At 47.5% G+C, this 27191-nt stretch overlaps 1 protein-coding gene across 1 annotated transcript in view; it reads left to right on the forward strand.

Annotated features, from left to right (window-relative positions):
* Positions 1-27191, forward strand: part of LOC119454643 (nuclear pore complex protein Nup155) — a 176445-nt gene that overhangs the window by 144548 nt on the left and 4706 nt on the right. Inside the window, exons 7-8 of the mRNA XM_037716517.2 lie at positions 1577-1753; positions 26435-26635. Coding sequence (XP_037572445.2) covers positions 1577-1753; positions 26435-26635 — 378 coding nt within the window. The remainder of the gene's footprint in view (positions 1-1576; positions 1754-26434; positions 26636-27191) is intronic.

The following is a 27191-nucleotide window of genomic DNA, read 5'->3' on the forward strand; positions in this document are numbered from 1 at the left end:
ATGAGGTGGCACTAAAAGTCTGAAAGCAATCGATTCAGTAATTTTTATCTAAAGAAATTAGAACTTGGCGAAGAAAAAGGTGGGACATGTAAGTCTCACTGTCCCACAAAGAGTTAAAAGGGTGAATTTTAAAAAGGGGTGAATTAAGGCGAAAGCCTTAGGTTCGCGGTGACCTTTCATTGACCTTCCGTGACCTTGGCCGTGACGAAATTGGGCCGACGCCGTAAAGACTAAAAACACTTCAAAAAATGTTTGGATTGACGTCGCATTTATCAGGGAGGTTCCTGCAAACAGAGTAAATTAGTGGCTTTAGAAAGAAAACTTGTTAAATTTTGGTCTATGTCGGAATCGAACCTGGGCCTCCGCGATGCGAGACGAGCACACTTCTCTCAAGCCACGGCTGCTCCACGGTTGTGGTTTACTAAAGGGGTGCCTAGCGTGTGCCTGATTGAACACGTCACGTGGTCACAGAGATGTGCTCGTGCTACTGCTCGCACGTTCATAGTTGTCTTCTTCCACAGCTGGCTCCGATGCCGCCGATCATGCCAGCATTTCCATATGTAGAGGTCGCCACCTGTGTGCCTTGTGCAAGTGGTCATAAGGTGGCGCTACAAGGACCTTGTATGTAAGGGACTTTGGGGGAGTGGGAATAAAGTTTTGTTTTTGCCCTCGGCTCCTGTGCCATACTGCCTCTTGCACTCGTGCCACTGCTCGGGTGTTCGGCGTTGTCTTCTTCCACAGCTAACAGTCTTTCGCCTTCATGTTTTACGAACGTGTAAAACGTGCTTAATTTTTATTATTATTTTCCATCATGTGTCTGAGACAGCATTCAGCTTGGGAAGTACAGAACTAGTTGCTCGGTTGCACACAGCACTGCTCCTTATTTTCAGTACTGATTGCCTTCAGACGTAATAAACATTCTATTTTGCTGAAAGTAAGAGATGGGACACATGGTATGTGAGAGCCGTGATGATTTTGCTTGAGTAATGATATGATGAGCTCTTGCCGGGAGTCAGTTGCCCTTGTGCTGTCGGCCTGTTCGCATCCGCATATAATCCTTTGACACAGCTCAGTACTATTACAGCGCATTTGCACTATAGCGTATACTTTCTGTCCTTGTCGAAGAATAGCGTTGAGACATAACACAAGTGTAGTCTTTCTCATATCCATGATCTGAACTTTTTCTAAGCTGAAAAACAGTTTGTGAAATTGAGCAAGCAATAAATGGCATTCCACTGCACCAGCATTTTCCCTAGCCACCATACTTGGTTGAAAATTTGACTTTAGTCACACGTTCTGTAAAATTTGTCAGGAAATTTTGGTTACAATTGTCATGGGAAATCTTGAAAAATTAGGGAAATTGAAAATGTAAATTTGGTATACACTCTGATACCGTAACAGCAGTGTGGCTGGTATGCCTACCTGCATTTTGTGTTTGAAGTGGCGGTTACACTTCCAGACCTGCTCATTCGTTCTCTTCCGAGTGTCGTGTACTTGTGATTTTGTACCGTCTACTTCACTTGTCTGTTGTTTTACAGTCTGTGACTTGGTATTTTGTTGTGGCCGGCCTGTGCAGGACAATGCAGCAGCAGAAGCAGTGTCCAACCGGCTGCGCAGCGTTTGCCCATCCCTGTATCGCATTGAGGATGCACTCTTCACACGGGCCCACGAGAAGCTGCTGGCTGCGCGGACCGAGCGCAATGCTGAGGAGCGCCGGAAACTCCTGGACGAGGCACTCGCCCTTTGCAAGCAGGTGGGGCTGGGAAGGGGCAGCACTGTCAGTCTATTATTAAGAGCTCTTTGCTGCTCTGAAAACCCTGCATCTATCAGTGATGCATTAAATAGAAACGCAGTTTTGGAATACTTTGATTTTTGTTGCTCGAAATCATGGCACCAACTCCACCTTCGATGTCAGTGCCAATGAGGGCAGTGATTAAGTAAGGGAAGTATGGGTCAGTGACTGTTTTGCAGAAACGCTGGATCACTCAACTATCACAGCATGGTTGATCTCTCTTTATGTTGGCTCGGTGCATGCATTGTCTGTACTTTCTTCTATTTTTATGGCAGCATGAGAATACGTACTTAACGGGTTACAGATGGACGCACAGCAAGGCATTCTCAGCATTTTTTTTTGGCCTCTTAAGGAATAAAGTCGCTTATTTCGGACCTTTAGATGGTCACCTTTGAGTGTAAGTTATTGGTAGGCAACAGTAATAAATTGTACAATTTACAGACAGCACTTCATTTTGGCCCTTGATGATCAGAGGGACCTACCCTACCAACGTTGAGACAAAGTTTTAGCTGGGGGCCAACTCCGGTCTTCTTGTTCAACTACTACATGTAAAGTGCAGAAATGCTGAAAACAGTTGGATCGATTTGAATGAATTTTGTTGCATTCGAGAAGGAAAGTTAAATTCTAGTGAAATTAGGAAGCAAAACTTTTTAGGACCTGAAGTTTTTTTATAAAAATTGGTCAGTTTAAAGAAATACAAGCACGAAGTTAACAAATTTGGAACTCTGCACCAAAACCAGTTATCGCAATTCTGTAAACTGCATCTGTTAGAGCACCTAAAGGGGACAAATTTGATATTTGAATTTACAGCTAATGTGAATTTGTTACAATGTTCACGAGGGTTTTGCAAAAGTCCTACTCACTAATGCGAATATATTTCAGAGTGCTGTATAATTTATTAATATTGTCCGCTTGAGATGTAATATTGTTTCAGTAGTTCTGTGCAGCACTGTGGAAGCTATAGGACTGTGGAAACTACTGGCTTGTTCGACCAATCAGAAAGGCGAACACATCTTAAAGGTGCCCTTCCGTGCCCTGTCGTCTGCTAGTGACGAGTGTTGCAGCGCGGGCGGCAGCAGCACCTACTAAGGCTGCAACTGCGCAGCGAAGATAACCTATTGTGAAAGCAGAAGTAGAAAATTTGTTCCATATTCTCTCTGACACCATAAAGGCTTGAGTCTTCAAGATATCTTGAGACACAAAGGAAAAGGAGGGTTGCAGAGACGGCAGAAGCAGAGGGTTCGAAGGAGCGCTCGGCCAGCGTATCGCATCGGATGGTGGCGCCATCTCTTGATCCCTCTTGTAACAGCCACTTGTGCATGGTGCGCTCGCTGACATTCATAAGTGCAGCCACTTTTCTAATTAGAATTTGTGCACGTTTACTGCACTCCTTCCGCGCTGTTTCAAACATGATCTGAAGTGAAGGCGCGAAAATGACGACGATGGACGAAGAGAGAACACACACTCACACACAGGGTTCCAGGCATGTTCAATGCCAACTTATTCGTCCCTTTTGCGTAAGAGAGTAACTTGGAATGATACCATACAAGGGAGTCTGTGGAAACCAATTCTACGAAGGACAAAGCACTACCGAGGAGGGAGTCCTCTGCAGTGTTGCAGCTGCGCTGGCTACACGTATGAATTTAGCCACTATCAAAGCAATTAAGTGTTTATACTTTTTAAATGAAAATAATGTCAATATGGAAGCGTGGCAATTAACTTTTTGTTCTTGGCACTGTTTCATTCAAACAAGTGGAGTATTAGAGCGCAGCTCTTAACCCTTTGAGGGTCGAATTGTTTTGCCAAATGCGACCCCCCAGGGTCGATTTTTTTTATTGCTGATTTAAATTCTTCGAAAGAATCTATTTTGAAAAAATATGGTCGTAATTTTTTTAAAGTGACAGTAAAGTGAGGAAAAAATCGTTTGTGTTCTAAAATACACAATGTCTATTCGTGAATAAGAAGATAAGCGTGCTGAAAAATGGTTGTGTGCACGTCCGGAAACCGAAACAAGTGAGAAGCCTTCGTCTTATCGCCAACAAGGGGCTATAGAGCTTTTGTGGTCTCCAAAAAAGGAACCGCAAAAACGGCAGCATCGTTTGTGTATATAGGCGGCTGCCTGGGAACAGGTGTAATCGCGCCGCGGTGGGCGATAAACAATCGAGTAACAAGCGGTCACCCTTTGAGAGATTTGGAGCCAGATAGCCATCGGTTTAGTGCAACAAGCGGGATCCGCCGCAGGAGAAAACCGTTGCCGCCGGTGCCGCGCGCGCGCGCGCGCCCGGATGCGCAAGCAAGAGCTGACGCGCCGTTGCCATAGAAAAAAAAGAAAAAAAAACGGAGAGCCATTGGCACAAGTAAAAATTCCACGTCTTCCCGTCGAGTGGCAGCACATACCAAGCGAAAGAAATGATAGAAAGAAGAGCGGTGTTCTGTGTAAGAGCGCACTTGCCGCCACCGCGCGCGCGCGCCGGGATGCGCGAGCGGTAGCTCACGCGCCGTTGCCATAAAAAAAAAAAGGCAGTGGCACAAGTAAAAATTCAACGTGTTCCCGTCAAGTGGCAGCACATACCAAGCACAAGAAATAATCGAAAGAATCGTGCACTTCGCCGCCGCGTGCGCCCGGATACACGAGCGATAGCTGACGCGCCGTTGCAAAAAAAAAAAAAAAAAAACGGAGAGGCATTGGCGCAAGTAAAAAATTCCACGTGTTTCCGTCGAGTGGCAGCACATGCCAAGCAAAAGAAATGATCGAAAGAGGCGCGCTTTTTAAATGTACAAGCGATTCCGTACATGTACGCCATTGACCATTTTGAGGGTGTTCGCGGAGGTCGTACATGTACGATATTGACCCTGAAAGGGTTAATGGCCCGTTCCTGTGGCGAGCGTCGGTAGCGTAACCGAGGGAACGAGCACAACAGCGAAGGATGAAAGGAAAAAGCGGAGTGCTGACGATCGCTACGAGATGGCGCCGGAGTACCGCGCGTAGTCTGTTCACTTCTTTATCTTTCTTCGGTCACTGCATTTCATCGGCTAACAAATGTTAAACGTTATCCCTCGACGCACGACGTGCCTGCATGTATCAGAAGTTTCTCGGATGTTATCGATAGTTCTATCTGTTGGCTGTTGTCATGAAAGTGTTTTGTAATCTGATTGTATGCGCGGCGCGAATTGTGTAGTGCTTTCTGGAGGCCACGTGGGCACCAGCGATTACTCTGGAACCTTCGATGAGTCATGTATAAAAACCAACACGCTGGACCTGCAAATCAGATCTTTGAGGATCACGGACTCTGCTCGCGGCCATCGTTGTGCTTAAATGTTACTTGTTTTGCAACTCTGCTGCACGAGACATATTTTCCGTGCCAGCTAATAAATTGCGAAATGAGAACATGTATATAGCTGCACTCAAATTTCGCATTATTGAGTGTCGTAAATGTCGGTGAATTTTTTTCAGTATCCTAGAGCCTCAATAAATGTTTTATTAAAAAACGAAGCAAAAATCGCAATCAACCACAGCTGCGACCTGCAGAGGAGCTTTCAGGTGAACACCTGCCGACGAGAACACTTGTCAAGGCCGTTTATATCATGCAGCAGGATCCGAACTGTGGCACTACATTTCACTGCACAACAATCTGTGCTCGCAGGTCACATAGCCTTGGCTCTGCTGCGCAGAACTACTGAAACAGAGTGTAGGGGCAGCTTACAGAACTGCTGTATCGTTTTTCATAATCCCCTTGCGTAAATACCTGGTGGTGGGCTTTCCATCAGTTTCGATTTACACAGGACTGTGGGATAGAAACCGCCATGTTTTGGGCATGGGGTTCGTGCATCCATGGTAGCAGCTGCTGAAATCTCTCTGCCACTCGAGTAAATTCTATCGTTACTCAGTTTTGCAAAGCAGTGAGGCTTATTTTTGCGTTGCAATGAGCGATGTCCACTGCCCATTGACGGGACGGAAAGACTATTTGGCTTGGCTGCCATGGCTGTTGAACTCCGAACTGAGCTGGCTGGCATTCATCTTGGAGGTGAGTTATAAAGCTCGTCAGAGCTACAAGTTGCTAACAGAAGTTTGGTCGTAATGTCAAGTATAGGTGCCTGTTACAGTTAAGAAATGTAACTGGTGATGATAGGTTCTGTCTGTTTTTCAATACGTACGGGAAGGTTGTCGTCGTTGTAGTTGCTTACATTATGTTATTTTATTTTATTTATTCAATACTGTGGACTCAAGGTCCAAGCAGGGTGGACAATACAAATACAAACAAAGCAGCAAAAGCCAAAACAAATAGCAACAAAAGAGCAATACCGATGCAGGAAAAAGTGGTAACTCTCAATCACTTGCCTCAGTAAGACAATTCCAATCATGTATGGTCCTTGGAAAATAAGAAAATTTAAACAGGTCAGTGCGAGCAAAATATGGCGTCAGCGCATTTTGTTGGTCGTGTAGGGTGGGCCTGCTAGCTAAGGGTGAGAAATACGGTGATAGATCTAGAGCTAGCTTGTTATTCAGAAGTTCGTAAAGAAATTGTAATCTAAATGTTTGCCTTCGTGCCTGTAAAAGTGGTATGCCATTAGCTTCCATTAAATTTGAGGGCGAGTCTGACGCAGAAAATTTGTTATATATAAACCTTACAGCCTTTCTCTGAATACGCTCAACACTATCAATGTTACGTTTAGTATAAGGATCCCATGTAATGCACGCATATTCTAGTTTTGGTTGGACAAGAGCAGTGTAACAGAGAAGTTTAACATTAGTAGTAGCAGTTGTAAGTTAATGTTTCAGGACACATAGCTTGCGAAAGGCAGATGAGCAAACATTATCAATATGAAGATTCCAAGATAGGTTAGAAGTCAGTGTCACACCGAGATATTTGTAGTGAAATGTGAAAACACCCGTGTACTTAGATTTAAGTTCATGTTAAAGAACCCCAGGTGGTCCAAATTTCCGGAGTCTCCCACTACGGCGTGCCTCATAATCAGATCGTGGTTTTGGCACGTAAAACCGCATAAATAATTAAACGAGATATTTGTAGCAACTTACTTGCTATAATGGTAAAAACCCTAAGAAGTAAGTATATGAAAGTGGATTCTTTTTTCGAGTAACTGGAAGGCAGACACATTTGCTTATGTTTAGTGACATTCCCCATTGTTTACACCATTCATGTATATTACCCAGAGTAGTAAGTATTGAGGTCGTTGAAATCATTAGTGCAAATAATTTCCTTAAACAGGACACAGTCATGAGCAAATAATCTAATTTCTACACCAGGTTTAACAATATCAACAATATCATTAATATACAATATAAATAGCAAAGGGCCTAGCACACTGCCCTGTGGTACACCAGATGTGACTGGAAGACAGTCCGAGAGTTGACCTCCTACATCTACGTATTGTTTCCGATTAGTTAAGTAGGCTGAAATCCAACAAACAAAAATTTCTGGAATACCTATTGTTCTGAGTTTAAAAATTAGTTGAGAGTTTAAAAATTAAAAATGCTAGTGCTGTTTGCTGACGAAGAGGTAGGTATAAGTGCCTGTTAAGACAAAAAATGTGACTAGCCATGGTCGATTCTGCCATTTATTAATACGCATATGATAGTTGCCGTCATTATAGCTATATTATGTTGACACTGTTCGCTGCCGAAGAGGTACCTATGTTGTATTTTTCGGTGTGCTTAATCGCCTACGTGAGCGTGACTGCTAGCAGCAACCAGTTGCCATCTATGAACACGGTGATAGCGGTCGCGGCTTCGTCCACAGTTGTTGCAGCAAACGGTAGTTTCATTTTGCCTTAGTGCGGCCCTTGGCCGCCTGCCTTCGAACTGCAAGGTCACCATCGATAGCTGCCGAAATTTCGTCCGCAGCAGTTGCAGCAAACTTTCGCTTTGACTCGGTGCAAAGATGTCGAGGATGAAGCGCATCGTCTACATCGCAATGGACGGACAATTTGTTGGCGATCAGCTCACTGGCAAAAAATTTTCAAGCAGAAACTCCTCCGTCTAAGTATGCGTAAGCATTGTGCCACTTGCTCATTCCCACACAGCCAGGTGTAGTTATTATGACACTTGATCCTGCCAGTACAAACGACAGCGCTGCGACGACACACACTGGTTAGGACGGAGGCGCAAGGTGTATTGATAATGCAAGCAAAGTACTGCAGGTTGCGGCGCCAGGTGCGCCGATGACGTTCCGATCTTCATAAGCCATTATCGCTCTTTAGCTCCTTGTTCATCCGTGCCGAACCATTATGAACCGTGATCAAATGAGTCCGGCGGCGGCACGGACCAATCAAACATACTCTGGCACAACCACGCGGACCGTATCTTGAAAGCGATCTGCAAAGCGGACAGACAGTGCGGACTGCTGATAACTCCGCGCGCTGTGCCGCTTCGTTTGCATTGAAGAGCCAGGCGGCACGAAGGTTAAGTTGCTCGGTGCTGCGGCCTCTATCTTGAAAGCGATCGTCTTACACAAGGGACTGAGGGACGCACAGACAGTTTTCTCGTTAAGAAAGCATAGAAATGTTTACGCATTTAAAAATAATGTAGGTATGTGTAGGGCACTGAAAAGCGTGCCTCAGATGAAAATGCGCGTCACGGCCGCGCTGTGAAGGAAGTCGCAAGGCCTTCACCGCTGCGAGCGCTAATTAGATAGGAGATGACGAGAATTGCAGTTTCCGCACTGCTTTTGTGCAAAATAGAAACAGGATTTGCTAATTCATTCAGTAAAAGCGGCTTGACGTAAAAGGCATTTGTTTATTTTCTTTATACCCGCGATAATTCGACATTCGGTTAATTCAAATTTGGCGATTTCTTTTGGGCCCCGTGAAGTCAGAATTAATGAGGTTTTACAGTACGCAAAATAGAGTCGGCACTAATTCTAAGACCTCTTGTGATGAAAGGTTATAGGTCTCCCTGTGTGATATGCACTGAACACTCATTCTTTCTCGTCATGCCTTGGTTGCGATGCCGTCTTAGCTCATGACGATTGCACCCAGTTTGCACCACATGTGTTGCACGTCGCCATCAAGGTGCACCACCACCGTTGGCCCCAAACGTGTTGCACGGCACTACACCTAGCCTCTTTACTTTGGAGAGGGGGGGAGGGGGAGGAGGGAAGGTTCCTTGGCACTTGGTGAAGCATAGCAGGGTTCCCTGGAATGAACGTGTTTGAGAACCCCTCATGAATGAGCAGGGGTTCTTTGAGTTGGTCCCAGGATTTCCTGGGACCAACATGCAACATGCTTGAGAAGCACATTCCTTCCAGAGAACCCTGCTAAGCTCCATAACATGCCAAGGAACCCCCCTCCCCAAATTAACCGAATTGAAATGTCCTAACTAACCAATTGTTGAATTATTGAGGGTATCAAGAAAGCAATAAATGAATGCTCAACTACATCAACACGCTTTTATTTACTCAATGAAACAGCAAATCTTGGTTCTATTTAGCACAAGAGCAGTGCGGAAGCTGAAATTCTCGTCATATCATGACTGATTAGTGCTAGCGACGGCGAAGGCCTCGCGACATTCTTTGCGGCGCGCGTCTTCATTTGAGATGCGCTCCGCACCAACGTGCGCACACCCCGATTAGTTTTGCTCCAGTCGGCTGCTCGCCAAGAAGTGTCCGTCCATCGCGATGTAGCCGGTGCTCTTCGACAGCTTTGCACTGAGTCAAAGCGAAACTATACTGCTTGCCACAACCGCTGCGGACGAAACCGCGGCCACTATCGACGCGATCTGGACGGCAACCTTGCGGTTCATAAGGCAAGCAGCCGACACACGCACCGTCAAAGCGAAACTATACTGTTGCCGCAACCGCTGCGGACGAAACTGCGGCCACTATCGACACGATCTGGACGGCAACCTTGCGGTTCATAAGGCAAGCGGCCGACGCACGCACCATCAAAGCGAAACTATACTGCTTGCCGCAACCGCTGCGGACGAAACCGCGGCCACTATCGACGCGATCATGGACGGCAACCTTGCGGTTCATAAGGCAAGCGGCCGACGCACGCACCGTCAAAACGAAACTACCGTTTGCTGAAAGAAGTGCAGACGAAACCGTGGTCGCAATCGACGCCACCATGGATGGCGACTATGCAGTTGTGAAGGCATCAGCCGAGGCGCGCACCGAGTGAAAACGAAACTGCTATATGCGGCAACCGCTGCGCACGAAACTGCGGTGGTTATCGACGCTATCATAGATGGCGACTACGCACTTATGAAAGCATGCCACTAGCCGCCAACGAGATGTTACGCGTGGCGATAAACGCATGAATAAAGGCTTTGAGGGCACAATTAGGCACGAAGTGCTCCGGCGTTGGTGTCAGTCACGTGCCGCATATGATTGCCACTGAGGACCACGGCGATGCAGCCTGCGCCGCTTCGTTTCGGTTGGACGCTAGGGCCGTTTTTACTCTTCTGCGACGCGCATTAAAAAAAAAATTTTATTCCTCCAATGTATATGTCAGTGCACATGCTATCGGCACCTACCCTATCTACATACAAATAGGAGAAATGCGCGTGGTGGTAAGTTACGGCTTCCGAGATTCAAGTGCGAAAGCTTAGGCACGCTGCCCGTTCTCAGAGGTTGGGTGGCTACAAGCTGCTTGCGTATTTATCGCGCAGTTCGGGCGTTGCTATTACACAGTGTCATATGCTTTTTGACACTCGGGTATGGGTAATGGAGGTGCTTTGGATTGAGCGCACCTCGTGTTCGCTGTTTTAACCGCTTGTCGAGCGCAGGACCAGAAAAAATTTATCAGTGGCTCACGGAACCCCGAGCAGGGGCCTGCGGAACCCACTTTGAGAACTCATGTTCTAGAGGATTACACGCAAGCCTGTGTGAATCGCGCTGTGAAGCGTGGCTGAGCGCAGTGGTGCGAAAGATTAGTGCATTGACTTATCTTTTTCTCTACGGTGCGCTGTGCAGGCAGCCGCAGCTGGGCCTGCTTCCCCCTGAATAGGAAGTGCGGTGAGGCATGGAAGACGGGTGATGGTTTGCATTGCATCTGTTTGCCACGTCTAACCGGTACCAGTCCTTAACTGCCATCATCATCAGCCTATGTTTATGTTCGCTGGCAGGACGGAGGCCTTTCCCTGGAATCTACAATTAATTACCACTGTCTTGCGCTAGCTGATTGCAACTTGTGCCTGCAAATTTCCTAATTTCATCGCCCCGTCTAGTTTTCTGCCATCCTCAACTGTGCTTCCCTTGCCTTGGCACCCATTCTGCAACTCTAATGGTCCACCGATTATCTACTTCTACGCAGTGCATGGCCTGCCCAGCTCCATGTCTTTCTCTCAATTTCAACTAGAATATCTGCTATCCCCATTTGCTCTCTGCTCCACACCGCTCTCTTCCCGTCTCTTAACGTTAGGCCTAACATTTTTCGTTCCATCGCTCTTTGTGCAGTCCTTAACTTGTTCTCGAGCTTATTTGTTAACCTCCACGTTTCTGCCCCATAGGTTAGCACCGGTAGAATGCAAGGATTGTACACTTTTCTTTTTAAAGACAGTGGTAAGCTCCCAGTCAGGATTTGGCAATGCCTGCTGTATGCACTCCAACCCAATTTTATTCTTATGTAAGTTTCCTTATCATGATCAGGGTCTCCTGTGAGTAATTGACCTAGATAAACCTACTCTTTTACTGACTCTAGAAGCTGACTGCCGATCCTGAATTCTTGTTCCCTTGCCAGGCTATTGAACATTACCTTTCTTTTCTGCATATTAATCTTCAACCCCACTCTTACACTTTCTCGGTTAAGGGCCTCAATCATTAGCTGTAATTCGTCCCCATTGTTGTTGAGTAGGACGTCGTCTGCAAACCGAAAGTTGCTGAGATATTCGCTGTTGATCCTCACTCCTAAGCCTTCCCAGTCTATGAGCTTGAACACTTCTAAGCATGCAGTGAATGCAGTGATGCTACCGTGCCGTTGCGTCGAACTGCGCTGAGAGGCTAACTCTGCTACATCCTGCTACATTTCAGCAAAATATGAGAAATCTGCACGGACTTTGCGCCGAAAGGGTTGCTCGGGCTTTCAAAAACGAAACTATGCTCTCAAGCGTCATTTTATCGCGCCATCTAAAGTGGCATTGCATGGACCAGCGGCTGCATTAGCTCCGCGGTGGACCAAGTCAAGGGATCGTACAGCTGTCTCTTCTGTGGGTTTCTGTCTATATTCAGTACCTTCCACCCCGATGTGCACAGGTTACTTATGCAACGGGACAATGTCGCTTTTCCGGCAGCAGAGAGCGATCGAGCTGGCGCCGAGCCAGACCCTGAACTCCTGTATGACCAATGTAAAACGGTGACCGAAGTTTCGGACACCGTATGGTGTCTTGGTCGATTTTTCGAGCATAACGTGTACATGGCACACCCATTTTTCCTTTCGTGGCGTAAGAGTGGCATACGGCCAAGATTTTGGTCAACTTGGCACCAAACGGCAACTTTTGCCGCTGGATACTGATGAAGTGCCACTGGTTAAGCCTTGCTGTGTCGTACGGCCGTGACAAAAGTTCGCTACCAGCTGACGCGGTGGCAAGCACGGTCGTCGCGGCGAGATGGCCTCCAACATGTTCAGACCAGTAAACCGCTTCGGGGATTGGGCATGATATTACGGGCGAGACTGATGGCTGGCAGCCAAGATTTGGTCCGCTGGTGACATGCTGGCAACTACCGCGAACGCTTTCGCGAAGTTTGTCTTTGTACTTACTGGATGGAATGGCAAAAGCTCGCTTGTAGGCAGAAAGCTTTTTAAAGAATTTGCTCATCACAGCCTAATCTGACAGCGTTACATGTGCACGTATATCTGCAGTTTGCTATGGTGCGCGACGAGGGAAAGCGAACCGTTATGGCAGTGTCGACCATCACAGTATTTCAAGTATACAGTCAATGACAGTTTTTCCAGACGCCCAATCTTTCTGACATGCCCGACAGTTCGGACGCCTTCGTGGCACCGCCACGTTCTCCATATCGTCAATGTATAAGAACATCTAAAATTTCGGACGCAAAAACCCTACGCCGTCTGATTTTCCGGACTTTTTGCCATGACCGCTGGTCTTAAACGACTTTATCGAAGCCACCACCGCCACCACTTTGACTATCTCGTTGCCTCAAACAGGTGCTCTCGCACGCAGATCTGCTGGCTGCCGCACCCACCACCACGGCAACACTAGGCTTACCTGCTTCGACGTTCACTGCCAAGCTTCTGCTGTTGGGTGCCGTATTTTTCATTGAAAGAAAACAATGGCGCTGACTCCGCCTTTGTATTGTAATTGAGACTTTTCCTACAGCAGTCTGGGAATATAAGGAAGTGGCAGACGTTATGCAGCATGAAATAAGACGGACACGGCAAAACAATCCGCCTTTTGCATTGCGCTGTGGCGCCACCTTAGCGGGCTCCGCGAGAAACAATACGTACGGCGTCAGGGCCCCGCGGGACGCGGAGACACGCTGCAGGAAGCGAGCTGAAGTGGGTTTGTGCATTTGTCTGTCGTTGTAATTTTAGTTTTGTGTGAGTGGCCGCTTGTTGGACAGGATGCCTAGGCCGGCAATGACTCTGGTACAACTTACAACCACAAGTCGTCGAATATGATGACGGGATTTCGTGCAGCTACGCCGACAAAACCAGTCACCGTGCGATGTGCTTCTGAACGAATACATCGCACCGCAACGCGATTGACACACCGCCTACGCTTGTATTCCTGTTATTCATATTTGTTCGTGCCGAATATGAGTCCAAACATGCTTCGGAAGTTGAAATGCACGAACGTCAGCACTCGCCAGCCGCCCACGTCAAGTTTAAGCTGTGGTCGATTCTGCTCAGCGGAGGTTAGCCGTATCGTATATAGCAACAGAGTTCATGCATCTGCCAGTGTTAGACCTGCACTGAACGTACGCTAATAGGATGATAAAAATTGCTTTTATAGCCGAGTCTTGACCACAGTGGCCATAGCTCTTTGAAGGGGCGACACTGCGCCCAGAGTATTTGTGCAACGCAGGAACGGCGCATTTGTTTACAACGGCACACGTATGGCCACCGCTCGCTGTTCTCTACAAGTACAGTAGAAAGCATGCACCGCTCACACGAAATAATGAGGAAATGTTCAAAGTATATATGAACACTTCTCATGCACATATCAGAAGCGATCACACTGAGACAAGAAGGCATGAACGTCCCGGGCACATCGAAAACGGCGACAACGACCACCTAGCCGCACTGGCACGCGAAAATGCCGATGCCCGCCGTACTCGCGTGGCAACGAGCGGTGTTGTTGCTTACGATGCAGTATCAAAAGGGCCATCACTTGTTGCCTGTTTAGCATAGAGGCAAACTGTGTTTTCGATAACTACTAAATATGGCAGCATTAAAATCCACTCTCTGTAGTTGCACTTCGTTCATGGAAGCGCCGGCGACTGCGACCGACAGCCTTCGTTCAAGAACGGTGCCTGTACCGCGGTATTATCACTGCGCCGTGTCGCCGCTTCCCACTCTGTGTGCATCGTACTATGCTAAGAGTGGTTCACTTAAAACGGTAAGGTCAGTACCGAACTATATAAGCAGTTTCCTTCGTCGTACTTGCTTATCTTATATTTCAGGTCCGCCGGCAGCGGACGAACTCGTAGGCTGTGTTAGGCCTGATGAACCTACCTGAACGAGATCGACACCGCCTCAAACTTGATGTGGAGGGCTTTAAAGGGGTGGAAATCGTGCATATCAGCGTCTGAAGCACGTTTCGACTCAATTTGAGCGTCAATAAATACATACACGAGCGCATTTGCGGCTATATTCACGTTGTCAGTGCAATGTTCTCACTCGGCAGCCGCTCGCACGGCGATCAGCACACTCGTTTTGTCGGCGTCTTCGGCACGAAAGCTTATCACACTACGATTACTCGCTGTCGTCAGTCGTGTTGTCGGTCGCTTCTTCGTCATACTCGTATGTCAATATAGGTCTCCCACTGGCACAGTATCACAGCTACAGCCGGCCGAGCGTTGGCGCCGGCGTGAGGTCGACTTCTGACCGTCATCGGTGTCGTGTCGGCATACATTGTGATGTACCGGACGTTAACCGAATATTCCTGTGAACAGCTGAAGTTTCTACCGAAACGCAGCGCAAATACCGCGTCGTCGAACGGCACAGCACCGACAATAAAGAGTTCGCGTGCTTGACGGCTATGCTGCATACGCGTGCGTCGTCAGCTGCACGAACCACCGACTCCGTACAAAACGTTTTCGGCGCTCGCCGCTAGGGTACAGGGCATGCGCACTCGGCACATGAAAAAGGCGGATTGTTGGATTGGAAAGAGGAAACCACATAAGGGGTAGAACATGGAAATAAAGCAAGCTATAGAAGAGCATAAGCAGGCTTCTAGAGATCATCGAGAAGCCAAAAAGTTGGGATTACAAGAACGAGAGGTGCTCCTTAGACGGAACGAATACCGAAAAAAGAAAAGGGTGGCGAGTGAGTTTGGGGAAGAGAAAATTAAATGCGCAAGTGAACGTTGGGTGCGTAACATTCGCGAAAGAGAGAAAGGCGCCCCCAAAAGATTCTGGAACTATATAAAAGCACTTGGAGCTTCAACTAAAAACTTGCAAACGGCTATAAGGGATGGAGACGGTAACATTTACGAAGGAGACGATGCACTGAAGTACATCACAAACCTTATTAGGGGCTTTGGCACGAAAGAAAGTTCAGACAACAGGGGCGCGATCTTGTACGCGTTTCAAAATGGAACGGAGGCGTTCCGTTCCATCGAGCCGCACACGATTGGTCAATTTGAACGTCGCGGTTGAAATTGACCAATCGTGTGCGGCTCGATGGAACGGAACGCCTCCGTTCCATTTTGGAACGCGTACAAGATCGCGCCCCAGATCCAACAACAACAGAGAAGCCGGAGAGATCAAAATTTATCATAGAAAGCTTTTATTGGAAAAAGGCCAGAGAAAATGGTGCAACAGAAGGTCCCTGGACTTATGTATGCAGACGCAGTGGCGCACCGATGGAGGGAGGGGATTCGGGGGTTGTAACCCCCCCCCCTGAGGCCGACTTATTCCCCCCTTTTGTTTAAAGAAGTACTGACACAAAAATTTGACGTCGAGGTAACTCGTGAGATCGATTTAGGTGGACACACACATATCGTCTACAAAATATCAGTGGCGAATATATCTTGGACCATATTTAATATCAATTTTAAAAGTACGTGGGTGCAGCCACCCGCAAAGCGCAGCACCTCGCGACATTGACATCAAGGAGGGATTGTAAATAACCAAGAAAACGCTACGTCACCGTATGTATGTCACGAGTTTGCGCTGCCTTCGGGGCGGGGCCGGCGAGCAAGTTCCTCACCGCTCCGATCGTCCCGGTGCTTTTTTTTATTTTTTTCCTCCCTGCGTCGAGACGCTGGCCTGTGAGTGTGCATGTTATGCAACGTTGTGCGATATTGACACGTATAGATGTTTATCTTTCACCGGTGGCCGCTTTCCACCGGTGGCCGCTTTCCACCGGCTAACAAATGTTAAACGTTATCGCTCGGCGCAGGACGCGCCTGTATCGGAAGTTTCTAGAACGTTATCGATGCTTCTTTCCATTGCCTGTTTTCACCGACGCTTATGTTATCTGATTGCATGACTGACGCGAATTCTCTAGAACTTTCTGGAAGACACGCGGGCATCAGGGATTAATCTAGAACCTTCGATGACTCAGGTATAAAAGCCGACGCGTTTCGCCGCTGATCAGATTTTCGACGATCGCCGACTGTGTTCGCCGCTATCGTTGTGCTTTGAGTGTACCTTCCTTTTGTGGGCACGGGTTCGCCCAATAAACAACCAGTTTCGTTGTACACAGTTTTACGACTGTTTTCTTCAGCGTCGCTACTACGTGACAATATGGTTAATCCTTGGCATGACTTTGGCTCACAAGCGGTCAGCGCAGCCGCCGCAGCAATCGTCTCTACGAAGTTGCTTGCCTTGCTAACGTGTTTTCTCATCGCTACCAACGCCGTCGGCAAAACTTATTGTACTGTCAGTTATGAGCGTCATAAATGTGCAGACGTTGATTGTGTTGACGAATATAAGTGCTTTATTACGAGCTGCGGACGGATCGCAAGAACCGTCGACCCCGGATCAGACGGCCAGCGAGCTGGGCCTATACGGCTTCCGAGCGATCGCCAGCTCGCCTGTGGTGGATCTAATCAAAAGTGGTTGGCCACGTCTAATACGGTGGCGACTCCCACCTGGAGGAAATAGTCGCCACTGGACGACGAAAACGAGGACGGCGACGACATCGCAAAGCTCGTGCAGGCGTAGCAGACGAACTAGCAACACGAAGCTCGCTCGCCTGTGAGCGCGCTGGCTTGAACACGTCAGTTTTGTGCGATCACGTGCTCACTGTGTTTACAATTCCTCTTCTCCCATCTCGTTGCTCTCTGAAACAGAAACGTGGACTGGTCGCTGCAAAGAAGACTCCAAATAATTACCTGTAGCGCTCTGAAGCAAGTGAGGTTTCGCGCCGTGATTACTGGGTCATTAGCTACTCATTACAGCAGAAAAAACAAGTTCGAAAATTTTTGTGTCAGTACTCCTTTAACCCCTTTTCTTTCCTTACGCATTTGAGTACTGCAACTAAGATGTAAGATGCGCAATCGTCTGCACACTCGCAAAAATCACATTTTTTTTACAATTTCCCATGAAGAAATCGAAATTAGTGCTGTTTAGATGGCATTGGCAAACTGTCAACCCCTTCCCCCCCCCCGGCAGAGAACCTGGGTGCGCTACTGTGCAGACGACATTGCGCTACTAGCGGACAATAAAAAAGATTTACAGATAGTTGAGAAAATCTGTGGGAATGCAGCGACAAATCTAGGCCTTAAGTTTAGCACAGAGAAATTGGGAATTACAATATTTAATGAAGAGGCGAGTAACTTCGTGGTGTCAATTCAACAGCAAGTAATACCCATAGTGAAGCAGTACCTAAGTACCTCGGCGTACACATAAACGAAGAAAAGAATTACTCAAGCAACCACCAAGATAATCTGAAAATAAAGGGGAAGCAGAATGCAGCAATAATGAAACACAGAGCACTGTGGGGCTGCAATTAGTATAATGTGGTGCGTGGAATCTGGAAAGGAGTAATGGTGCCAGCGCTAATGTTCGCAAATTGCCATTCTATGCTTAAAATCAGATATATTGCCGGGGTTGTAAGTTAACCAAAGACCAGTAGGCCGGTTGGCTTTGGGAGCCTACGGTAATACCACAAATGAGGCAGTGCAGGGGGACATGGGTTGGGCTTTTTTTGAAGTCTGAGAAGCACAGAGCAAAATTAGTTTTGAAGAAAGGCTCAGGAACATGGATGAAAATAAATGGGCGGCTAAAGTTCACAAGTATCTGTACATGAAAAGCGTGGACACAGAATGGAGGAAGAGGTCAAGGAAGTTGGCAACCAAGTACAGGACAATCGAAACTGTATTTAGACAACCAGGACTCGTCAGAAAGAAAGTGAGTGAAATAGAGACCGTGAATTGGATGCAAAGAATGGAAACAAAAAGGACAATGGAGATTTACAAGAATGAGAAGAAAGAAATTAGAAGGGAAAATCTGTACGATAACACAAAGGGCAGTGCCTTGCTATTTGAGGCTCGAGCCGGTTGCCTAAGGACGAAAACATATCGGAACAAATATTCGGAACTAGATGAGACATGTGTATGCTGCAGTAAAGATCCAGAAACCACTCAGCACATCCTGATGGAATGCGACGGGATCCACCCAGCGAGAACCGTAGATATACCGTGCAACTCCCAGAAGCACTTGGGTTTAAAGTGGAAGGAAACATAAACAGATCAGCCGTAGAGCGCAAGAGGAACTTCCCACTCAATCTCCCACGCGCAAGCAAGGAAGCGGGACGGCAGCGCCGGAGGGAGCGGGGGGCGCACTTCTACTCTGCCAACAACCGCGCTCGACGCTCGCTCGCATCGTCGCTTATCTCCACACGGCTCTGATCTTTATGCGCCGTGCATTCGCCGCTCAGTTTCCGTTGAAGCGATAGACCGCACGTACCTTCGCCCGCTGCTGCGGCGTATGTGCTTGCTGCCAGCGTTTTGACAGTCATTGTTTGCAGTCATTCAGTGTGATCTATTCATGTTTGTGCGCGCTCACACCGCGCTTGTTCAATCAGTTAGTAATAGTCAGGCCACATTTCCAACGCACGCTACACATGCAATGCTGCCCGGGTCGGCAGTGCAGCGCTACAGGTGTGTCCCTTCGCACGCGCTGCCCAAGGGAAGCGCTTCTCAACAACACCATCGTTTCACACGCGCCTTCTCGTGGTCATCGAGTCTCTCTTCATGTCGGTCTGCTTACGCCGCAGCACACCTGCTTACTTAATCAGCTCATGTTTACTACAATTCATATTGCTACCAAAGCCGCTCACCTTACTTCGTATGTCATTGCTGTGTTGCTATCGCATTCATTGCTTCGCCCTTAGGGCGAAACTGTGACATTTTTTTGTATGTTACGGCAGATGTTTTTTCTGAAGGAACTACTGCACTCAAGATTTAATGTAATGCATAAATGAAAAGAAAAATGAATGCACTTTCACGCATAAAAGTTTTATTAACGAGATGTATGTCATTAAAAAGATATAAATTGTTAAAATCAAGATTGTGCGATAAAATTGAACAAAGTTTGTACAGACACGCTTGTATCTACTAAGAAAGAAATGTTACGAAAATTATGAGATATACAAAAATTTATTGCCGTCTAGTAGGCACTAACTCCGAAAAAATCAAAATTTTTCATTCAACAGGTATTCCGCTACAAAAATTTTAACTGCAAGTACTACAGTTGGGCATGCCGGCTGCAGCCGCCGATGTTCCGGGCTGGTTGGGTCGTCGTCGCTTTCAGACTGAAAGTCCAACGAAAAGCCAGCGTCCTCTGACTCACTGCTATTCGATGTATTGATAAGATCAGCCGCAGAGGCAGCGGAATCGAGATATCTGCAATCTCCCAAAGCGCGTGCGCCGTTTTCGGAGCTGGACAATTTTGCCTTCTGCTTTGACGATCGCAAAACTTCGGAGCGCGTTTAAAAATCATTGCTTGGCGGGAAAAAAGCAAACTGCTTAGAAAACAAAAATATAGTTTCTCCTCTTTCACGTCCAATGGCGCTTTGTGTCCGTGAGCGGCTCGGAAGGTCTCAAAAGCGGCGTTTACAAGGGCTAACTATGCCTAACGGGCGTGGTATGGAAGGAGTTAAGCAAACGTGGGAAAGTGCAATTGTCACGGTATTTATTCCTTAATTATACTCGGATGCATCCACCGTCTCCTGTCACCATACGATACGCCTAATAAGTGTACTGGCAGGCCTTCAGACCTATTTTTGACGCCCCTGTGGTGATTTGAGCCCTTGGGGGACAGTAAAAAGCAATCATAGATTTTTTCAGACTGCCTGATTTTTCAAACATTTTCGCGGCCCCTAGGCCTTTCGAAAAATCGGACGTTGACTGTAGATGGTTATCAGTGAATCGCAGCACAGGGAAAAATAATTAAATTTTTCCTACCACTGGCGGTATGAAAATTATTTCATTCGTACGTTTTAATAATACATTGTTAAGTTCATTTTACATTTCATATGAATTTCATACCGCTTGCGGTAATGTTTTAGAAAAGAGTGCTGCATTGTAAAGAGTGCAGCTCTTTACAGTGGAGTCCTACAAAGGATAAATTTATAGGAGCAAGATCACTCTGAAGATTTGCAAAATGCTTTCAAGTTCTGCACGTAGCATGTCCAAGTCCTTCCGTGCTTTTTTAAGCGACTGAAGTGCTTTTTAAGCAGATCTTATGACACCACCACTTCGTCGCAGTCCACAGTAAGGACTGCGATGAAAGGTAGTGGGGGAGGGGTTATGGTCAATTTTAGTGTTTGGATTGAATTTATGAACCAATGACTGCTTTCACATGCATTGCCCACAGTAAAAGCCCCATATAATATAGTTTGCAATCGCTTTCATAAACCTGCTCGGAAAGTCCATTTTACTGCTTGGAAACGCATTTTTGGCTGCTCCAAAAGCTACTCCGAAAGGAGATGGGCCACACTGTGAATAGCATGGGAGAGATTGTGTCTCCTTGCCTGACCCCTTTCTTGATAGGTAACTTTCTACATTTCTTGTGGAGAACCAAGGTAGCTGTGGAATCTTTGTAGATGTTTCCTAAGACATTCACGTATGCGTCCTGTACTCCTTGACTGCGCAATGCCTCTGTGACTGCTGGCATCTCTAGTTAGGGAGCCGTGAGATATCCTCCTCGCCTGGTCGGAGCTGGAGGCCCAAGGGGCCTCTTGGACCAGGTGCAGAAGGTTGCCAGGATTCCTCACTGGTGTCCTAGAATAAGGAGGACCCACCCACCCGCTCCCTTTCACCCAACCCCTTCCCTTATTTCCCTTTTCCCCTCCCTCGATAAGTTTTTCCATCCATCCATCCATCTCTAGTGAATCAAATGCTTTTTCATTGTCTATGAAAGCCATATAGAGGCATTGATTGTACTCCACAGGTTACTCCATTAGCTGATTTTCTTCTTGTAGCGCAAGAAAAAATGGACGAAGAAAAATGGAGCGTGCCTGTGTGTGTCTCTGTTCTTCTTCTACGTCTGTGTGTTTTTTTGCGCTACAAGAAAAAAAATTTGTAAACATGCTACACCAACAAGCCTAAATGTGTACACTGATGGACTCCATTAGCTGATTGAGGGTGTGATGAAAAATGATGTAGTGAGGTTTGATTGTGATGAAAATGTAATGAGGTTTGGGCCCAGGACCACTCGCCAAGGAATGCAATCGTCCACTCGAGTGCACACAAACACAGAATATATATTAACAGCACAAAGACGTAAAGACTTCACGATGGACATGTACTTAAGAATTATGCTAACGCATGCAGTCCCGAAGCTGCTACTAAAGTGTCCTGTTATATAAAGTCTCTCGCCGTGCGTTTCCTTTGCGTGGAGCCCGTTGATGTGTGGAGCCCGTTGACACGTAGAGGCCGATGTCGGTCCCGAAGGGTCCGCTGACGGCGGTACGACATTACCATGGGTCTACCCACGGCATCATGGGATCTGCAGCAGCGACGGTAGCAGACACAGCCATGGTAGCCGTGCAACAGCTCTCGCTACTGCTCTCATCTCCGGCAGCAGGCTGGTCGTGGCAGTGGCCCGGGAAAGCGACCACCTCGCCTGGCTCCCTGGACCGGTTGTCCAGCAGGAACACAGGCCCTTCAGGCTCCCTGGACCAGTTGCCCTGCTCGTCTGGCTCTTTGGACCGTGATTGCTCCGCTCACCTGGCTCCCTGGACTGGTTGCCCAGCAGGAACGCAGGTCACTGGCATCCGAGAACAAGTTGCCTCGTTTGCCTGGCACCCTGGACCGGTTGCCCAGCAGGAACGCAGGTCACTGGCATCCGAGAACGAGTTGCCTCGTTTGCCTGGCACCCTGGACCGGTTGCCCAGCAGGAACGCAGGTCACTGGGATCCGAGAACGAGTTGCCTCGTTTGCCTGGCTCCCTGGACCGGTTTCCCAGCAGGAACACAGGTCCTTTGCGTCCGAGGACAGCGTAGTGGGCGATCTGGGTTCCCTGGACCGGGCGTACAGCGAGAACCGGCTGGCCTTCAACGTCGAGCAGCTCCGAACACTCGCACGCGCCACACGATCACACCACTTCGTCATCGCCCCCGCACGGCGAACACGGCAATGTCTTTTGTTTTTTGCGCGCTTCCGTCCATATCATGACAGATGGCATGTATGTGATCCATTGTAGAATATTCCTTCCTGAAGCCAGCCTGTTCTCTTGGTTGAGTGCAGTCAGGTGTTTCCCTGATTTTGTTGGAAATTATCTGGGTGAATATTTTATACAGTACTGAAAGCAAGCTAATAGGCCTATAATTCTTCAATTCTTTAACGTCTCCCTTCTTATGGATTGCAGTGTAGACCGCTTATAACGTAAGTCGCCAGAGTCGCGAATATCTGCACTATAAGCGGTACGCACTATAACCAAAACAACAATTTTCAAGCCCTGCACGTCTGCAAAACATGTAGACCAAGCATGTAGACACGCTTTGTACAATCGCGTGCACATCATCGATTACGTTTTTGCCAGTGAGCTGGCGAAAACATAATCGCGATGTAGCCTGTGCTCTTCAAGCTCGACAGCTTTGCACCGAGTCAAAACGAAACAACTGTTTGCCGCAACCGCTGCAGAAAAAAACAGTGACCCCTATCGACGCGATTATGAATGGCGACTTTGTGCGGTGCTGAAGGAACGCGCCCGACGCACGCACCGAGTCTGGACGAACTAACTACCATTCGCTGCAACAACTGCAGTCGAAACCACGGTCGCTATCTATGCGTTCATCGATGGCGACTACGCAGTTTTTTAGGCACGCGGCCGACGCGCGTACCGAGTAAAAACGAAACTACTGTTCGCCGCAACCGCTGCGGAGAAAACCGCGGCCGCTATCGACACGATCGTGGATGACGACTACGCAGTTACGAAAGCCGGGCCAACGCGGTGTTATGTGCGGCGGTAAACGCAAGAATACAGGCTTTACTATAGACACAAATAGGCTCGAAGCGTTCCGGTGTTGCTGTCATTCACGTACGATTTCAACTGATAGCTGTGGCGATGCGGACTCCGCCGCTTTGTTTAGGTTGGACACTAGCGCCGTTCTTGCTCTTTTGCGTTACACATTTGCAGCGCTCCTCGCACACCGAGCACCGAAAATAGTCCGAATTAACCGATGTGCGGCCAAGTAAGTCTGAATTAACGAGAGTTTGATTGCATTGAATAATGCATATGCCGGCCGGGACTAAAGGATGAGTCTGAATTAACCTATTTTCCAAATTAACGAGGGTCGAATTAACGAGGTTTTTAGCTCCAAACTAAATTTTCGGAACACTGCTTAAATTGACAGCGTCGCTCGCGCGATATCTGCATTTCACGACACGCATCGCGACAGGTGCACAGAAACTGAAGCTGCGTTCAGTGCAAAACGCACCGCCGCTGATAAGCAGCCAAGCAAAAGGTTTCTCCGTCGCCTAGACAACCAACGCGCGCATTTTTCCCCGTTCGTTTGCTCGACGTCTCATGCTCCTCCTTCGCATCGCCCTCGTTGATCTCCTATCTCCCATCGGTGGGCGCACCTTGTTGAGAAGCGTGCTCGCTGCCGCCCTTGTCGGCGAGATTTTCCCGCGGAAGCCGCATTATAACCGGCGTTTCGTCTCACGCGGCTTCACTGTAAGTGGTATGCGTATACATGGAGTTCTATGGGAGGGTAAACGGGATTCGGAAAAGGCTGCGTTGTAGCCACTTCTGCACTATAAACAGTTACGTTATAAGTGGTCTATACTGTAGTTTAATTTTGGCGTTCTTCCAGTTCTCCAGTACACCTGAAGTCGTGAGGCATTGTCTATAAAGGACCGCAAGCTTTTCAAGCACGATATCTGCTCCGTCTTTGAATAAATCGACTGTATTCCATCTTCTCCTACCGCTTTTCTTTGGGTCATGTCTTGGAAGGCCCTTCTTAACTTCATCGCTTGTTATAGAAGGAGCCTCTGTATCTTGTTCATCCCTACTTCGAATGAAAGTAGCTTGGCTGCTCTGGGTACTGTACAGGTCGGTATTGCTGGTTTTACTATATCATTGAAATAACTGATGACATTACCCTGCTTATCTTTCTTTAAGTGCCATATTTTATGACAACTTTGTGAAATCAAGTTTTGTGCACAGTTACGTTGCTCTGGCCTGTACTCTGCCAGCGAGATGTGAGGGCAACATTTATTTATTTATTTCAAGAAACCCCTAAAGGCCCTCACAACGAGGGTATAACATAGGGGGGTGACAAAAATTCTATGACAATCTAGAGAAGGAATACACAACAAGAATAAAATGTGGCAGCACAGCAACAATCAATTAACCATAATGAAAAAATGCAACATAATAAACAGAACACAAAAAAAAATCATACACATTGCGGTAAGCGGAACAGAACTAGAAGAAAAGCTACTCATTGCATTCATTTTTTAGAAGTTCTTGAAATTTCGATGTGTTCATTTCAGTTGGGATTGTAGCAGGCAGCGGGTTCCACTCAATAGTGGTTTTGGGTATGAATGATTTCGCAAAAGATGAAGTGCGGCAAATGATACGTTTGATCTTGAAAGGATGGTCACGGCGGGGGAAAGAAGGCCGATGGTGATTGAAAGAAATCGTCATGAAGCAACGGATGATGGTAAATTTTGTGAAAAAGAGTTAAGTGAGCAAGTTTGCGATGATCGGAGAGGTTAATAAGACCAGCATGAGCTTTTAACGCTGTGACGCTAGTGAAACGCGAGTAATCTGATAAAATGAAACGAGCAGCACAGTTTTGCAGGGATCCGATGTTATCTATGATGTAGGCTTGATCCGGGTATTTGATTTTAGGTCGGATTAAGGTGATATAAGGAAGTTTACGCACAGGCGTAGGAGCATGTCGAAGGTTACGTTTTAATAAGCCAAGAGAACGCTTAGCAGCTGCTAGAATCAGATCAATGTGATAGTTCCAGGTTAAGTCAGACTGTAGGTGAATACCTAAATATTTGTAAGTAGAAGCTGTCTCAACTGTTATGTAATTAATAGTGTATGTAGTTGGAATGCGGCAAGATTTTCTTGTAAAGGAGACGAGCTTTGTCTTAGAGTAGTTTAGGATCATTTGCCACGATGAACACCAAGTGTTAATTGAATCGAGACCAGTTTGTAAATATTGGTGGTCAGTGTCACTTTTAATGGCTCGGTACACAACACAGTCATCAGCGAACAGTCTAATTTGAACAAGGAACATTTGAACATGGAAGAAACATTGTCATGCGCTTTTAAATGAGTGCACATTCTTTCTCTGCTAGTACCATTCTAAGCTCATTTTGGATCAAGGAGGCGGACACTTTCTTTGAGGGTCAACTGTTCAGTGGAGGCCTTTCGTGTAGCAGAAGGTCAACGCCTTCAATTGTTGCACTCACTTGTTGGGGCAAGGCTCGAGATCCTTTGACCAATGGAAGGCAGCTTGGCATGTGACTTCTGCACCACTGCAAATTTCGGCCCTCGGCCTAGGGTACGACACACACTGTCTGGGAGGTGGACGACACCATCACCAGGCACTCTCGCAAGTTAAGCAGTCTAAGCTGCCTCAGAGCACATTTTCACAAGTGCTCCACGGTGCTGTTGATACGAGTTAAATATTCCCTCTACCATTATTTTTTTGTGGCAGCCAGGTGACGATCATAGTAATTGCAATCACGGGTTCAGAGAGCACTTATCCTTGTCTATGTTCTTTGGTTTCCTTTCCTCGTTCCATAAGCCGCGCGGCTTATGGAACGAGGAAAGGAAACCAAAGAACATAGACAAGGACAAGTGCTCTCTGAACCCGTGATTGCAATTACTATGACCGTCACCTGGCTGCCACAAAAAAACCTGATTCTGCTTGGAATTCATCATATGATACTGTACGCAAGCTGGTAAACCTTTCCTTTCTCATATATCATTAGCACGAAGCACTGTATGGAGAATGGTTGCGAGCTTCTCAGGTCACATTTTATTCGTTCAGCTGTTGGATGACAAGGGAGCCTCCTGTGTGCAGGTGGGTCCTCAACTGCCGCTGGGCACGGCATGTGGCCTGCTGACCAGCTGTGGTCACCACGCAGGGGTCATTGACCTCAGCCTCTCACTGGCGAAGCAACGGGACCCCCAGGGGCTGGCCCTGCACTTCTACCGGCAGGGAGAGCGGCCCGAGGACGAGCGCGGTCGGCAAGCCTATGGCGCACGCCTCGAGTGCTACCAGGTGGGTGTCAGGTGGGCAAGGGCCTCTCTCTCTCTCTTTCCCCCTCGTTAATTCATGTTGCAATCAGATGTTGCCGCATGCCCTGTGTGCTGTATGTGTGAGTGAAGGCGCATGAGGGGCACGCGCTTTCATGGAGAGCGAACGCACGGTGAAGACCAAACGCGACGTCTTCTGTTGTGCGAAAGGCTATGGGGGGGTGGGAGGAAGGAAGGGAGAGAGGAGAGGCGGCGTTTAGCTGCAGCTCCAAATGCATATCTAGCGACTGGGCGCAAGGGGAACTGGCGACTCAATCTCCCACACGAAAGGAGGAAAGCGGGAAGGCAGCGCGGGAGGGAGGGGGTGCTGCTTCTATCTACTCTTCTAGCAGCTGCATATTTGTACTTCGCGTGGCTGCGGGCTATCGCACGCACCGTATCTTGAAAGCGATCTCCACACAGCTCTTACTTTGGTATGCTCTGTGCTTTCGCCGCTCAGTTTCCATTGAAGCGATAAACTGCACAAACCTTCTCTCGCTGCTACCGCGCTTGCTCACGCCAGCGTTTTGACAGTGGTTGCC

Source organism: Dermacentor silvarum, chromosome 5, assembly GCF_013339745.2.
Source record: "Dermacentor silvarum isolate Dsil-2018 chromosome 5, BIME_Dsil_1.4, whole genome shotgun sequence".
NCBI lineage: Eukaryota > Metazoa > Arthropoda > Arachnida > Ixodida > Ixodidae > Dermacentor > Dermacentor silvarum.